The 16,068-nt window shown below is 42.4% G+C and overlaps 2 protein-coding genes across 2 annotated transcripts in view; one reads left to right on the plus strand and one right to left on the minus strand.

Annotated features, from left to right (window-relative positions):
- Positions 1-787: 787 nt before the first annotated feature.
- dharma lies at positions 788-2,027 on the minus strand. Its single transcript, XM_018687136.2, has 3 exons — positions 1,507-2,027; positions 1,147-1,343; positions 788-948 (listed from the first exon to the last, which is right to left on the minus strand). Exons 1-3 carry the CDS (start codon positions 1,817-1,819, stop codon positions 829-831), a joined length of 630 nt encoding a protein of 209 aa, XP_018542652.2. The 5' UTR covers positions 1,820-2,027; the 3' UTR covers positions 788-828.
- Positions 2,028-13,955: 11,928 nt separating this feature from the next.
- The window catches only part of si:ch211-137a8.2 (uncharacterized protein LOC777613 homolog), a 41,278-nt gene continuing 39,165 nt past the window's right edge, over positions 13,956-16,068 (plus strand). The window contains exon 1 of the mRNA XM_051065510.1: positions 13,956-14,218. The gene's annotated coding sequence lies outside the window, so the exon portion shown is untranslated. The remainder of the gene's footprint in view (positions 14,219-16,068) is intronic.

Genomic DNA, 16,068 nt, shown 5'->3' on the forward strand with positions numbered 1-16,068 from the left:
TGAAATGTGGTACATATGTTCACTTGGACTCGAGGATCAATTGATTAGATTTTTGTGGCCAAAGGTTAAAGGTTAATGTCACTGTGACCTCACAAAATGTGTTTGTGGCCTCACAGATTTTGCACAAATGTTCACTTGGACTCAAGTTTGAACTGTTTAGTGGTCTTTTACTACACTAGAGAATATGAGATTTCTTATATTCAGTACTGTAAATGTACTTCTTAACATTTCACTGCTGTTTTCAAGTCTTGAGAAAACCCAAAACATGTTAAATACTGACACCTAGTGGACAAATAGATCACACTGTGCGTCCATACAAGGTACATTATAAAATCATAAGACACAGCTGAAAATAAAAACCAACACTGGACAGAATTCATATCACGATAACTACATTTATTTTTGAATGAAACCACTCGAGGTTACAGGTGGTGCTCGTGTTTCAAACCTACACGTAACAACTTTAAAACCGATTTCAATAAATTACATAGGAATACCAAATAATTTAAAACTAGAAAACTCGAGGTCACTCTGAAAAGCTTCGGTTGAACAACTCTTTTCTTAAACGTTTCAGTCAGCTGCCCTCAGCATTTTAAGTCTGCGATGTCGGACTTTCCCAACAAGCATTTGAATGCATCATCACAATAAAACATGTCAGTCTCATCAGAGCAGATTTGTCCAGCAGGTGTTGTTTTAACGGGATAATCCAACAAGTGGCCGTCCTGCTGAACCTCCCCTCAGGAGGATGCAATCCTTTGACCTTTGACCTCCGGGGAGGTGAAGACAGCGTCTTTGACCTCTGAGCAGCAGGTGGACAGTCTGTCATGTTCAGAGGAAGGAGGAGAAGAGCTTCTTCTCTGCTCCAGTGCAGGGAGGAGGAGAGAGGGATTTGACCTTTGACCCGCTGTGCTGCCGCTTCCGCCTGGCTCTGCGGTTCTTGAACCACACCTGAAAACAAGAGAGGAGGAGAGTGTTAGTTTCAGAGTCAGGAAACAGGACATTTAGAGGGTAAACCAAATTAATATTCATGTGCAGCGAAGTGGAGCAAATAAATTCAGTTTTATGACATTCAAAGTTTTAACGATGCGTAAAATTCAGCCTCTATTTTTACTCCATCCTCAAACTGAAACATGGTGCCGGACTCACCCTGACCGTCTCCTCGCTCAGCCCGGTGCTCCTCGCCACCTTAGCGCGCGCCTCCACCGCCGGGTAATCGGTGAGCTCGAACAGCGCCTCGAGCTGCTTGGTCTGACTGTCGGTGAACACCGTCCTCATCCGGGCCTTCTGACGCGGCTGCGACTGGGCGGGATGGTACCCGTGGTAACCCGGCAACGGCGGAGCATCTGGTGGAAAAAAGAAAATGTAGAAGTGAGTCAGATGATGAACAGAATAAATGCGAGGAAAGAAAGATTCTGGACGCTGTTACAGTCTCTGGATTTAAAGGACGCAGCGTCTGATTCATCCTAAAAGTTTACACTGAGACTGAAAAGTCAAAGGTCCACATACCTGCAGAGTCCTGGCTGCTAAAGTGAACGTAGACTCCGGAGTTTGGATAGACGCTGCTGAAGTCTGTGCGGTGGAAACCGGGTGGGTACGGGTAAAACGCCTCTTCAAAGCTCATCCCTCGGTACTGCAGACAGCCTGACACCGGGACCGGGACCGGCGCAGGAGGCCCGAGGTTCCCAGAGTCCAGACTGAATCCGCCGGGGATCCCATGCAGGTATCCGTCTGGTGAAAACTCCATGACCGGCTGCTTGTGTCCGAGCTGCGGGGACAGGATGCGCTCGATGCTGAAGTCCGACACTCTGCTTCCGTCCATGATCAAAGTTTCCAGAGAGCTGCTGCTGTGGTCTCTGAACTCTGAGAGTCCTTCAGGGTCCAGTTTTATACAGAAACAGAAAGTGTGGCGCCGCCATCAAACACCTGACGGATCTTTAACATGTTAATGAGCTGATGATGGTTCGGTTTGATGCAGGAGGCTCAGTCAGAGATGAGAGGGAACCTGGACTTTGATTTGACCTCTGACCCTTTGACTCTTTGAACTGATGATGTGATGAGTTTTGTCCATTAAACCTGTTAACGGTTTTTATTACAGTTACACAAGCACCAGAGCCTGTATTCATACATCTGTTTTCTTGTCTTTCTTTCTCTTTTAGTTTATTTTTAAAATGTATTTTAGTGTATTCACTTTGTACTGTTTTATATTGTATAGGATCCTTTAGTTATTTTTCTTTTCTTGTTTTTTAGACAGTGTAAATAGTTTAGAAAGTGGGCAGAATTAAATTTAAATTAAAACACTTTTAAGAAATGTAAACTTATTTTAAAATATTACATTTTGTTTTGGAAAAAAGTTACATTAAAATAAATGTGGTAATTGTGTGTGAGCAGAAAATAATTCATTTTCTTTTTAATGTTGAATTTCACTGAAATTTATTTTGCATCTGAAAATAAAACCACAACAGTGGCAGACAGAGTGACACAACTTCTTGTTGCTGCTTTATTCACATACAAATTCTGTTTATACAGTTTTCTGTAAAGTGGTAAAACAGTGATTTGGAGCAGAAATATTCAAACTGCAGCACAGGTTTAATCCTGATGCTGCAGTAATAACTCGGTTTTACTCTCTCAGTGTGGCCGGTGTTGGTGTTGAGGGGAGTAATGTGCAGTGTGTGCTAGTGGCCTGCAGGTGTCGCCACACTCCAGGCTGTGTTCACTGTACAAACCGACAGATCATCTGTTGAGTTGCGGCTTCATTGTTGAAGGTGAAAACATTAAACCATAAAAAGGCCGAGGATTAAAGAAGAAGTTCCTTTAAACAGAGATGAACTAATGTACAAAGAGAAACATGTCTTATATGGTTGCAGTGAAACTGGTGTGTTTGATGTGCGGCAGAAGCTCGTTGTCACGTCACAGGATCAAAGCAACAAACGACATCAGTCAATGAGCTTTTCTCACTTTGTAAAAGCTGTAATGTTTTTTTATTCTGCACAGCTTCAGTCTGAAAACCTGCAGGGAATCAAAGTGTCTGAAAACTACATCAAAATACATCAAGTTTTACCTGCAGTACGTTCAGTACAGATACAGTGATGTGAAGAAACAAAAGAAAATATTTTACTGACTTTATTTTTTCCTAAAATGAATCATTTTCTTCTTTCAGAACTGAGGACAGAGGATCCTTTAAACAATATGAAAATATAATGTTGAGTCTGTGTGAGCTGATGTTAGCTCAGTCTGACTTCTGAGGGAAGATCAATAGGTGATCAATAGCAGATCAATCAGTGTCCTCCCTTTAAACTCTCTGTGATCTGATCGATCGTTAACACGACATGAAAAGAATCAAAAAGAAGCAACAGTGAATTATCAAACATCCTCAGACTGAAGATTAATGAGCATTTACACATTTCAACATCAAAACCAGCAAAACCAAACATTAAACAGAGACTGACACGTAAATAGCTGCGTTTTAATGTATCTGTCAGTTTTTATCTGCTTTAAACTGATTTATGGATCTGTAACTTCTTAATTCCTGTGGGTGATTATTCATTTTTCATTTATTACTGTGGTCAAATGTCACTGTCTCTGTTTTCCCTATAATTTATGCCTAAATATACAGTTCTCTTGTAAGAATTAAACTGGCTTTTACCTGTTGATTTACCTGAGTTAAGTTTTGTACAGCAGGTGGGAGGTCAGAGGATGGTGACTGGGAAACAGGTGGAATAAACTGTTAACATGTCGTATTTACCTTTGAGTTAGTGTGAGGATTAAGCTTCAGTCAGATCAGACTTCACCTGGTGACATTTACTCAGGTGCAGAGGGAAAAAGCAGGTGGGATAGGAGGTAATGTGAACATAAACTGCAGCAGTTACAAAACATAACACAGATTCCATGTAGAGATATAAGTAATATTACTAATAGTAATGATAGCTATAAATATACTAAGTTGATCAGTGTGCACAGTGACTTCAGCTCTGAGGCGTTCAAAGACTCAGTCTTGTGTTGTAGGTTTATGTATTCCTGCTCCAGCTGTGCAGTGTGTCAGGTGTGTTCCCTCAGATACTCGTAGTCTCTGGTTTTTGCCTCGTCTCTCTCAGCATGAATCAGCAAAACATCACGAAGGCCCAGACTGAGCCGGACTCCAGACATCCTCCCCTCCCTCCCCCCCTCCCCCTCTCTCTGTCTGTCTGGCTGCTTCACTGTCTGTCTGACTCGCCCACTGTACTGTAGCTGATTAGTAAGCACGGCGGGAGTTCACTTGCAGGGCTGTCTGGGCGCGTCTCAATCCTCCGACTGTGTCTTTTTCATCCCTCCTTCCACATCCACTCGCTGTGTCGGCTGCGTTTCAATACTCCTGTCCTGTGCGTCTTTTGGCAGGGTTTCCACACTGTGTCTGCTCTGTGTAGCATTTTAATGTCAAGACATTTTACTGGCTCCTGGCTGGGTGTCAATACTCAGTCCACTGGCCTTTGGGCTTGATCTCCACACTCTGTGAGTTTACTGGCTGCGACTCAGGGCTATTAAGTGACTTTGTTGGCTGGTCTCAGTTTTATGTAGTGTATCTTTGGGCTGAGTTTCCACACTGTCTGCCTCATCAGTGCTGTTTTTTTTTTTTTTTTGGTGTAGTTTTACATTTTCTTATTTGGCAGATGCTTTTATCCAAAGTGACGTACAAGTGAGGGACGAGAGCGCAGCTTCAGACCTTGAAGTAAGAACTAAAAACTAAATCTGTTCAATCAGACAAAGAGCAGGAGATAAATGAAAGATGTTCACTGTAAGGTCAGGATGTTCAGGAAGAGAAGAGTCTTTAAGAGACTGTTTAAGATTAAGAGGGACTCTCCTGCTTTGATAGGATTTTGTAACTGGTTCTAAGTTTGCTTCGGGCGGCCATGTTTAACCAGTGGAGGTCAGACGAGATGTACCGCTGCACTCTGGACCATGTGTGAGGGTTTCACTGTTTGTAAGAAAGACCACCAGAAGTCAAGTCTGGCCAAGGCAGTTTTTATTTCATTTTAAATGTAAGAACAGCTGTCGAGCAGGATCGTGTGGAGCAGAGGAGGCTTGACATCACAGATCAGACTCTGCAGCTCCAGAGGCAGAAACCCTGCTGCTGAGTTTTACTACAGCTGAGTGACTGCTCTGGATGTTTCCTCAGCACTGATCAGTAGTGACTGGTGGACGATCCTGAGACACTGAAGCTTGTTTCACTCCTGTTTCAGTACATCAGGTCAAAACTGGCGTCGAATGAAGCGTCACATGTCGCTGATGACGTCTGAGACTTCAAACATCACTGGTGCTTCAGACAGAACTTCATTAGTCCAACAGTGTCGAGAGGTTTTCAGCTCAGGTGATACTGAGGTGATGTAGTATTGAGGAGTAACAGGTAGTGAAAGTAATATTTTACTGATTATCTTTCTCCAAACTTATATTACAACTTCACCCATGTGAAATGTCATAAAAATACTGATCATGAGGAGAAACACAGGAGAAAAATACATTAATATTTAAAGAAATATTTCACATTTACACAATTGTGAATCATTTTATTGCAGAATAATTTGTGCATTTACTGCAGCACTGAACCACAGTGTTATAGATCAAAACAAACAACCTGTGGCCTCCTGAGACTTTTACTGCACAAAAAAATCTGAGTGAAATTAATCAGAGCTGTTGCCCAGTTTTAAATTGCTACAATAATTTCTGCAGAAGCCAAAGTGTCACAGAGTTTTCAGTCTTTAATGGCCCAAAGCTTAAAACCTTTTTTTCTGCACAAACAGAAAGAAGACTCTGACGCTGTGCACAGGGAAGCTTCGAGCTAAATGCTAATTAGCAGTAAACAGAGAACAGCTGAGGGGGTATCATTAGTTTTGCAAGTGCATGGTCGTGAAACCAAAGTATTAATAGGAGACAAATCGAGAGTTTGAAATGATAATCTGATGATTTAAGAGTTAAAGAGCTCAGCCTGAGGGGGACATGAAGAGTTGTTGCTGTTTACTGGATGTAAGTGTTTGGATTTCAATCAGGAATTAAAAAAAAATAAAAGAAGAACAAAGGGAGGAACAAAGAGGAGGGAGAGATGGATGTTTGAGTCTCGTCCAGACTGACGTTTTTTGTCTGTAACCGAGCGATGACCCAGATCCTGTGAGGACAGGAGAGAGGAAGGGAAGCTGGAGGAGAGACATGATATCAAGAGAAAAAAAATGATTATTTATTGATGAGGATCAGTCAATAAAAGAGAAGAGACTCACCCTCTGTCTCGCTCTCCCTCTGTCGACCGGTCAGACCAGCTCATCCAGGTCTCCATGAAGATTATTCTGGTCTAACTTCTGGAGTTTAGTTCAGTTTTTGGATGAACCGTCCTCAGGCTGAGGCACCAGTCCCGTCTGGACCCTGAGTGAAGCTTTCTAGTTGAAATGCTTCAGACTGCTGTGGACACACTGAAGATGTTTAATGACAGTAAAGTCCAGTGATGTTGTGTTTAACGTTCACTAAAGAGATCCAAGATTGTCTCAGTATCCAAACCTAGACACTACGTTTACTGAATATACTGAGAATGAGTTGTTAGATAGTTCTGTGGTTCACATCCTTGTTCGTGTGGTCAGGTTTAGGTCAGGTAATATAAACTCGTTCTGTCTCTGATTCAAAACCATGATCATTCCCCAAACCTCAAGACTTTGAGTTTCCTAAACAGAATCCTAAACAGGTTAATCAGGTTTTAGTTGCCGTCAGTCAGTGTGAACATTTTGTGCGAAAAATATTAAAATGTTTCCTCGTGTTGATGGAAGAAATGCTGCTGCACACCAAAAGTTAGATATTGTAGTGTTAAAATAAAGAACATTAAACTCTTTAAAAACACCAGTTTGAAAGTTTATCAGACGCTAAAACTCTGCACATTGGTTTTATTTAACCTCGTTAAAAGGTAGAATTTCTGTCTCTGTTACAGAGAAATCGATCAGGACTTTGCACCTGCACATGATGAGGTGAGGCTGATTTGTTTTGGTGTTAAAGTGGAACCAGGTTCGATTATTTTCTCAGGACAACCCAGTGTTAGATCTGGTTTTTCCTTCTCTTGTTTGTAGCAGATGATTTTATGAATGTTAAACCTACAGACTGACTCTCTCACAGCCCACTTACATAATAATGACCCTGCCTGAATATTCACAGCTGTGTGGTTGAGCTGCAGCGCTGTGCTGTGACCAGCAGGGGGCAGTGCAGACAGCAGAGCAGACAGATGGCTGGTAAAACCATTATGTAATGTCTCCCACTCCTCTCCCTCTGTTTTTCTTATCTTTTCATCGACTTATCCTTCATTCAGCCGTCCTCTCTCCAGCTCTCCATCCGTCCTCACTGTGTCTCCCTCTCTCCCCCCTCACTCTCTTTACACCTGTTTCAACCAGTAATATCGTTTTAAAACAGTGGGGAGACGTTCAACTCTCAGCTCTTTGTCTCACACACACACACACACACACACACACACTAGACAGTCATTAGACAACTGTCCGACCTTCACTGCTCTGCATAGCCCACAGGAGACACACCACACATTCATTCACACACACACACACACACCTCTCAGCCTCCCTCCCTCCATGCTGTTCGCCACCTGAGGCGGTACAGAAGTCTTTCTCTGAATAATGTGATCTCTCTTCTGGCACGCTTGATTTAACTCGACTCTGCAGGATTTTTGTTCCTGTGATAGATCCGCTCGTCTTTACTGTCGCTGATGAATCAAACGACCCCCTCCACCCCCGGGTTTCTACACAGAGGGATTATGTTACTCTATCATTTTTATTTATTTATTAATTTTTGTTAACAAGTCCAGTGAAATGTGTTAATCCATCTCTCTTCACATCTCTTTAATATATAGTTTAAATTTTAAAACAAAAAAAAATTTAGGACAGGAGGAAGTAGTGCATCTGTTGGGGACTATTTTCAGCAGTGGATTAATCCACATTGGCTATTATGGTGTGTTCCAGTTGTACTCGGAAGTCGGAATTTCTGAGTTCCTAGTCCAAAGTTTTCAACTGGAACGCCCCCCTGAAGTCGGATTTCCAACTCAGAAAGTCAGAGCCACCACAACCAAAGAATTCAAGATGGCTGCTACTAATTAGCAGCAAACACTCTGCTAATGTTAGAACGTTGTTATCAACTGGTGTTGCTAACAGCGGCTGGTCTGAGATATGTTTGAATCAGTTCACGATGGACTGACTGTGAAGGAGCAGTGTGAGCATCCATGTTTTTCCGACTTCTCAACTGCAACTGGATCATTGAAATATTTTCAGCTCATAAAGATCGACTCTGGTGGGATTCGAACCCACAACCTTTGGAATCAGAGAGTTTAGAGATTTGTTTGGCAGCACCAGCCTTTTATCAGCCTTTCATATTCAGCCATAGTGACTGCTGCTTCTTTGTCTCATTTCCAAGAAAGCTCTCCCACTCCACCGACTGACAGAGATCACGTGGAGCATTAAAACCAGAAGCTTCAAAACGTCCCATCACAGACTAGTTTTCTTGGAACTGCTGCTCACAGCATGTCCATCTTCTTCAGGAAAGAGGGTTTGGTGGGAACCATGGTCTCAATTTGGAGAAAAGAGAACACCAGATTCCAAAACCGATGTTGTGTGTTATCGTCTCAGCTGCTTTTGATGAGTTATCAGTAGAGTTTGGCTTCTTAGATGTGGTGAAGATGATAATTAATTTTCATTTTGGAGTGGGAAAAAAGAAAATAGATGATGAGCCTTTTCCCATTTTTTGTTTTGGAACAATGAAAACAAAGAACAACTAGTATTTTGCCCTGAAGTCACACAAAGAACAATGGCACAGGATCCCCACAAGCTAGCACAGTCCTTTTCTGCACTGCCTAGCTAAGGCGAATAAAGCTAGCCTTAGCTAGCTATCTCTGCCCAGCTATGATGAAAATAGATGACCTTAGCTAGCTACATTTGCTATTTTTGGGCAGCACAGAAAAGGACTGACATAGCAGGGTGTTTCTTGCTCATCTTTTTTTGACTTTTTTTTACAAAACAAAAATCGGAAAACGGCTCGTTTTTTTTGTTTCAGCATTCTTATTCCAAAATCAAAACGGGAAAAGGCTTGTCATCTGTTTTCCTACTCCAAAATGAAAATTGATTGTCCGCTATCTACACAGACCAAATTTAGCTCTGATGTTTCCTTTACTCTCAAACAAGGAGAGTGGTCTAACATTTTTCAGGATAATGGCTTCTTGGGGAAAATATTAGAAAATGTCACCTGTAAACAATGAGGACAACACAAACAGAACATTTGACCCTTTTTTGTCATTTCTTTCTTCTTAGTGTGTCAGAAAAAAGTGGCTAACGCTCACTCTTGCTGCCATTAAAAAGGTTGGAGCTGTTGTAGCAGTAAAGGTCAGGAAACGCATACAGAGATTCACACACACACACACACACACACACCACACACACACACACACACACACACACACACACATGCTGCTTACAAAATCTTCAGCTCATGTACTCGTGTACGTTCAAACAAAAGAAAGAGTGAACGGAGAAGGAGAGTTGGAGTTCAATTATGCATGGTGTGTGTTTCTGTGTGTGTGTGTGTGTGTGTCAAAGACGGAGGGTGGGTGTGGTGTGAAGACGGTAAGGGGTACCGTCGGCCGATTGGTCGGTTTGGGTGTACATATGGAGCTCTGATTGGCTGGTTTGCGCCACAATAGGAGCTGTGATTGGGTGACAGGCGGACAATAGCCGTGTCATTGGTCAGCTTAGAGAACAAAAGGCTGTTTGGGCATTGAGGCGGAAAGGTGAGGAGGTCAGTGTGTGTGTGTGTGTGTGTGTGTGTGTGTGTGTGTGTGTGTGTGCACTGACTTCGGAGGGAGGCACGTTGACAAAAATATGATTTGTTCTCTGATCTAGCACCTTTGCTGCACGTAATTCCTATTTTCTTATCATTATTTCCCTGCACAGTTGATCGATTATTACCCATCAGCCCTCTGTTGTTGTGTAACGACTGCAGGTCTCAGCTGCTGAATCCAGGACCACTATCTATCTATCTATCTATCTATCTATCTATCTATCTATCTATCTATGTAAGATCTCTCTAAAAAGAACAAACAAAACCATAGAACTTGTTTTACTTGTGGACCACCAAGCTTTCCTTTAACCGTACTTATCCAGAAACCCTGATCATCTTCAGCTCTGCTCTGCTGAGGTCTAACTCAGCCGTCAGTAGATATTTTCCTCTGCAGCAGACTGTGTTTCTGATGCTATCAGAGGCTCTCCCCTCCTGAGCCCGCTCTCAGTGGTCTTAGCTCAGTGAACCGTGCAGAACGTCTTCACCGAGGCCAAGAGATGCATCTGTCATTACGCCGCCATCGGCTAATCCTCGGCAGCTCCACAATGACTCCACGGCTTCTACTCACCATCTGAGGACTGCTCCCACTTAGCTCAGTAACTGCTTAGACCCAGCCCGCTGAATTAAGCCTCTGAGAGGGCATCACAAGTGTGCCGATTTAGCTCTCTGGCCACTTAGACCCAAGTGAGGTTAATCAACTGTTGAAAACAGCACATGCACCATCTTAGCTGGAGTACCGTCTGCTTTACGTCGTGGCAAACAGAACCTAAGAGAGGTTAATGAGGTGTTGGATATCTGTAGGTCATCTGCTTAACACTGTGGTTACCAAGATCCAGCTGAGGTTAAGCAACACGAGACTGAAACGTCCAATCTTAAGTCTCGTATCTATCTATCTATTTATCTATCCATCTTTCTATCTATCTATCTAGTTATCAACCTAGATAGACAGATAGATCTATTAAAACATCCTCTGTATTTATAGCACATTGGCCAAGAGTTTTCCTTTGCTTGTCTGGTTGGATATGAATGAATATCAGAGTTCATTAAAAAGAAATTCTGAAATACATTTGGTAAACTGTGCTTTTGATACATACATTTATACATAAAAATACAGATTGGATGGGTATTGATGTTGGAAATGGACAACAAATGAGCCGATGGTTCTCAGCAGTTTGACTCAGTTGCCAATTGGACACATTTCTTTTGGATTAAAATATTTTTTTGATGGGAAGAGGGCTGCCATCTGCTAAAGCTCTTTGGTTAAGGTTTATAAAAGATGGTGGTTTTGGTTGAATGTAAATACACAGCCTGTGTCTGAAGTCAGTGTCAACTTTCTCTGTATTAAACCAGACCAGGATCTTTCTCCAACCTGAACTAAGAGCTCTGAGAGTCTAAACAGAACCAGTCTTAAGTGTAATATTGCTGTAGTCACTGCAAATAGAGTATCTTACTGTCTGGAAAAAAACGCACAGTTCTGTCCATAAATGTTTGAACTATTTGATGAACTGCTGTGAGACTGGCTTGTGTCAAAACAGCTGCAAAATGCAGAACAGTCAACTAACAGAACCTTTATCTCATGTATAAGTAAACTTTCTAGAGATCTACAGGAACCTTTGGCAATTCATTGTAGACCTTATCAGTCTGCACAGACAGGGTCAAATATCCTTCTGAAATAACAATATGCAAAACACATTTTTGACCAGACGGAGACTTTAAAACAAAGACATGTAGAACAGATGTAAGGTTAGCATATTAATAGAGCTTCACAATGGAATTTCCTCTAATTATGTTCATTCAGCAGTTCATTTAGAGTGTGTTAGCTGCTAAATCAAAAATGGAGAATTTGAAATGAGCACATCAAACACAGTCAAATATAATAGGAGCCAAATGAAACAGAATTCATTCATGAATTATTGTCAGCAGCAGCTGAGAGCGAGCCAGACAGAGTGAAGGCGGACAGACAACGTCATCTACTCAACGCAGCAGCAACTTAAAGCTGCACGTTCCTGTAAGCAGCTGTTACAGGCTGAAAATCAGAAATATTAATGAACTGGTCTCACCAGCTTTGGTCGATCGTTACAGGTGTGATTTCTGTCTCCAGTCAGTTTTAAAATCTCCTGACAAACTGTTTGAACACCAACTTTTCCAAATGACTGGGGGAAGTGATGAACTCAGCAGTCGTCGTCCTAAATTCACCAGCTCCTTGGCTCATGTTAGTGTTTAATTCCCTCTTTACTCGTAGCCATAAATACAGCACATTGTGTCGGTGTGATTGTCTCGGCAGAGCGCTGTTCATCGTGGCTGTAAATAGCCCCAGAACCAGCTTCTTATGTAATTTCCTGCTAAACCTTTTTGAAATATGATGCTTACGTAACTGTCCTACAACACCAGGCCTCATTTACATATTTAGATAAAGTCACTGCACCAGTTTATAGCATCGGGGCTATTTTAGAGCGCATGTGAACTCATTTACATATATGCTAATGAACCACACATGTACACACACACATATGCAGTATATATATATATATATATATATATATAAGAACCAGGGATTGATTAGTTGCGTCTGCAGCGTGTTTGCAACAGTTTAACAGTTGTTATCATCCCGCTGACATCAGACTGTCTGACTCTGTCCATGTCTTTAAACTCAGGCATAAAACTCGCACACATACGAGGACGTTACATTTTGGATTTGCTGCACCCTTTTTGCTAAAACTTGCAAAAGCACAATGCCCTCAACAGTGTAAAAACAAGATGGCGGCGATCTCCTTGAGCCGAGACGGAGACAAAAGTGGAAAAGGTACAAAACCGTCAAATTTTATGGTTGAAACTTCTTCATTTATGCTTAAAAACATTTACAGACACTGGGACTTTAAGAATTCAAGATGGCTGCTCCTCACATCAGCAGCAGTGAACACTAACACGCTAATGTTCCTATTTACAGCAGCTCAGTCTTATTAGTTTCACATGAAGTCAGACACACAGAACTGTTCAGTTTTTAACCTGTGGACATGTTGCTGTATAAATACTTTAGCTGTAAATGGAACGCATTGGAAAATTTATCGTTGATAAAAACATGGAAGCATAAGTTTTGGGAAGAAACCAACAGTTTACAACTGGATAAACTATAGTTTACATTTATTTTATTTTGTTATTCTTGTGCGATACATTTCCAGGTGATGTTTAACAGTGTGTCTCTCTGTTCACATCTCAAACATGATTCATATATTTGCAAATCAGCCCGGGTGTGTCGTCACACTTCAGTCCTGTGTTTTGAATTCAGGTGTGTGGGGAAGAAGACGCCCTGTTGTTTACATCTGGATCATTGATCGCACTGTTCCAGGATGTTTCTGTTCTGAATCATGGGACGTCATTCTCACGTCTCCTTCAGTAAAGGAAACTCCAGTGTCTCCTCTGCTGAAGGAGATACTGAAGCTCTTTTCCTGAACATTTAGAGACCTGGACCAGCTCCGACCATGGCTGACGCTCACAGACTTCAGGGTCATCTCACTCAGTTAGGAACCTTCCTAAACATGTAGAACTATTTGATCGCAGCCCGGGCCTGAAGGTCGTGTCGCTGCCTTCTCTTCAGCCCAGAAACAGAAATCTGTCGTTGAAATCACATTTTATTCTCAGTTAATCAGATTAAATCTGCTGCCAGAAACTCAGCTGTAACAAACACGTCACATTAGTTGTGTTTCCTTCGGCTGGAGCTTCTCTCTCTGTTCTCATCAAACTTCCACAGAATCTTATCGTTGTTGAAATAAGGTTTATAACTCTCTGTGTTACTGTGTGTTTACTAATTAAATATTAATCTTCGTGTTTACTGTGCAGAGATGGATGGCTGCTTTTATGTGTTTATGGTTTGATGACACAGGTAAAGCAGGACACCAGGGCCGCGTCCCATTCCGAAATAATCTCCACTTCTGTGCGTCCTTCACTCCCGCCTGTGGACACACAAACAAACTGAGTGATTGTTGAACGACAGAAAAGATAAAGAAACGAGTGAAGTGACTTTGTTCAGTGAGAGGAGGTGAGCTGGGAGACATCAGAGGAGGTTAAACAGGTAAAAGCGCAGAGCCACAGGAGGCAGGTGTGTGTTTGCGTGCGCGCGGACAGTCCGGGGGGGCGTGGCTTGAGAGCTACCTGCAGCAGGTAGCTTCAGGTTACCGGCTGTTGATCGCTCGATGTTTACAGATAACTCTGTGCTGCGGAGGAGTTTTAACCTCTCAGTTTTTTATCAGCTGGTCACAACCTGAGAGCTCACCTGACACACCGGAAGTGTTCCAGGAGCGTTTGAATTGTGTTTTTTCTTCTCTCAAACAAATCGGACGTATTTCACGTTTCCACGTTTTCTGGAGATGAGCTGCTCCGACAGCGGGTGAGTCTCCTCATTCACGCGTTCATCAGATCACAGTCACTGCTTCACCTGGTTTTCAGGCTGTTTCCCGGTGTGTGTGTGTCTGCTGTTGTGTGTTGTTTTTGTGTCATTTGTGTTGTGCTATCCGCGGAGTGTCAGATGTCACACCGAAACTCCCGGAGCGGGTTTTGTTGTTTTCAGCACATGTTGTCTCAGGAAACATGCGGCCTAATGTGAGACTGTGAGGGCGGTAATTTACCGTCTGTACAGTCCAACAACCGGTTTTTTGTAAGTGGACTGCCTGTGTGTGTGTGTGTGTGTGTGTGTGTGTGCGTGGTGTGCGTGTGCGCATGCGTGCGACAGGGACAGTCATTCACCCTCACAGCGCTGTCAGGAGTGTATCCAGTGTCCTCTGCGCCCTCAGGCTATGAGTTTGGACAGGTGTGTGTTTGTGTGCAGTTTAGTGAGCGTTGCCATGGTTACGGCGACAGGTATCAGAGCATGCAGGCAGTGGAGGAGTCATTTCAGATGTTTTTTTATTGTCTTTTATGTTTAATGAAGTCTCAGTGAGAGTGGTTCCTGTGTGATTAGATTGTAGAGGTGAGTGGTTTTTTCTCTGACGGCTGTTGGTGTGATTGATGCGTAGAATTGATCCACCTTTAGGGACGGAGGCATGAACTGTCAGTTTGCCTTCAGGTCGTTATCCTTTTATTATCTGTGCTCTTAATAGAGTTTTAAAGCAACTTTATCAACTGCTTCACCTCAGAATCTCACTTCAACACACCAGGCTGAGTGATACGACAAAAATCTCAGCTCACGATAACGATATATATCGTCCATGCTGCAGAGGTAAACCCTTCGTTTAGGAACCAGCTCCTGGATTGTCTCTGGTCCTCCAAAGCGTCCTGGTTCTGTCTCACCTTCACTCTCCATGCTGGTTTTCACTTCTCGCGAACTGTCGTCCAAATGATGACAAAAGACCATATAAACGCCATGAACCAACTAATGTAATTTATTAAGATAGTCAGATGAGATGTGAGTCTAGTCGAGTCACATGACAAACACCAAACTTTGGCCAAACCAACCTTTTTTAAATGTTTATATGTAAAAGAGATAACTGTTATTTTTACCCTGCGTCGTGTCTTTGTTAACGGTGCAGCATTGATCAACAACAGTGAACCTGGACACCATGAGCAGCTGCTGCAGTGTGAACAACACCACCACAATATAAACGATAGGATAATTTGCTCTGTGTAACTGTGGTTGTTCAGGTTGGATCTAACTGAGTGATAGTCAGCAGCTTAAACTGCTGGAATCAGACCAGAGTTTGGTCTGTTTGTTACTTCCTGCTCCAGAAGGAGAAGGGGATCATGGGTAATAATAATCACTGCTGGGCCATGTCTTCCAGTGATTTTATCTGTATCGTCCACCTGTTTTTCCCTAGAGACAAATTATTACTGCAGGAGCAAGAACAGAAGTTTATTAACGATATGATTTACTCTCGGCACTGCTAAGTCCAGTCTCCTCTGACCTTTAGATGTCGTCTGACCTCTGAGACTGAGATTCATTCATTAATCAGGCAACAGGAATCATGTTGGATGACTGAGTGATCTTTTATTGAGGAGCAGTATCAAACAGTCCTGATGATAGCTTCTCAGATCTGAGTATTTACTGCACCTCTCTGTTTTACAACATTATAACTGAGTGTCTTTGACTTTTGAACTGTTGGTCAGACAGAATCAAATATCTGGAGTCTTCACCGTGGACTCTGCTGATGGGTTTTAAATCCAGACGTTACGTGTCTTTGTGAAGTTGCAGTAAATTTCCATCAGTTGTTTACTCCCACAGGTCGTGTTGTGTAGAGTGATATG

Source organism: Lates calcarifer, linkage group LG21 (genome assembly GCF_001640805.2).
Source record: "Lates calcarifer isolate ASB-BC8 linkage group LG21, TLL_Latcal_v3, whole genome shotgun sequence".
NCBI lineage: Eukaryota > Metazoa > Chordata > Actinopteri > Centropomidae > Lates > Lates calcarifer.

Bases quoted from the DNA above. Each gene is read 5' to 3' on its own strand.
- dharma (XM_018687136.2), bottom strand. From the start codon at position 1,819: ATGGACGGAAGCAGAGTGTCGGACTTCAGCATCGAGCGCATCCTGTCC. The intron at 1,344-1,506 runs GTATGTGGACCT...TTTTTCCACCAG, and splicing joins TAGCAGCCAGGACTCTGCAG to ATGCTCCGCCGTTGCCGGGT. The intron at 949-1,146 runs GTGAGTCCGGCA...TCTTGTTTTCAG, and splicing joins TGAGCGAGGAGACGGTCAGG to GTGTGGTTCAAGAACCGCAG.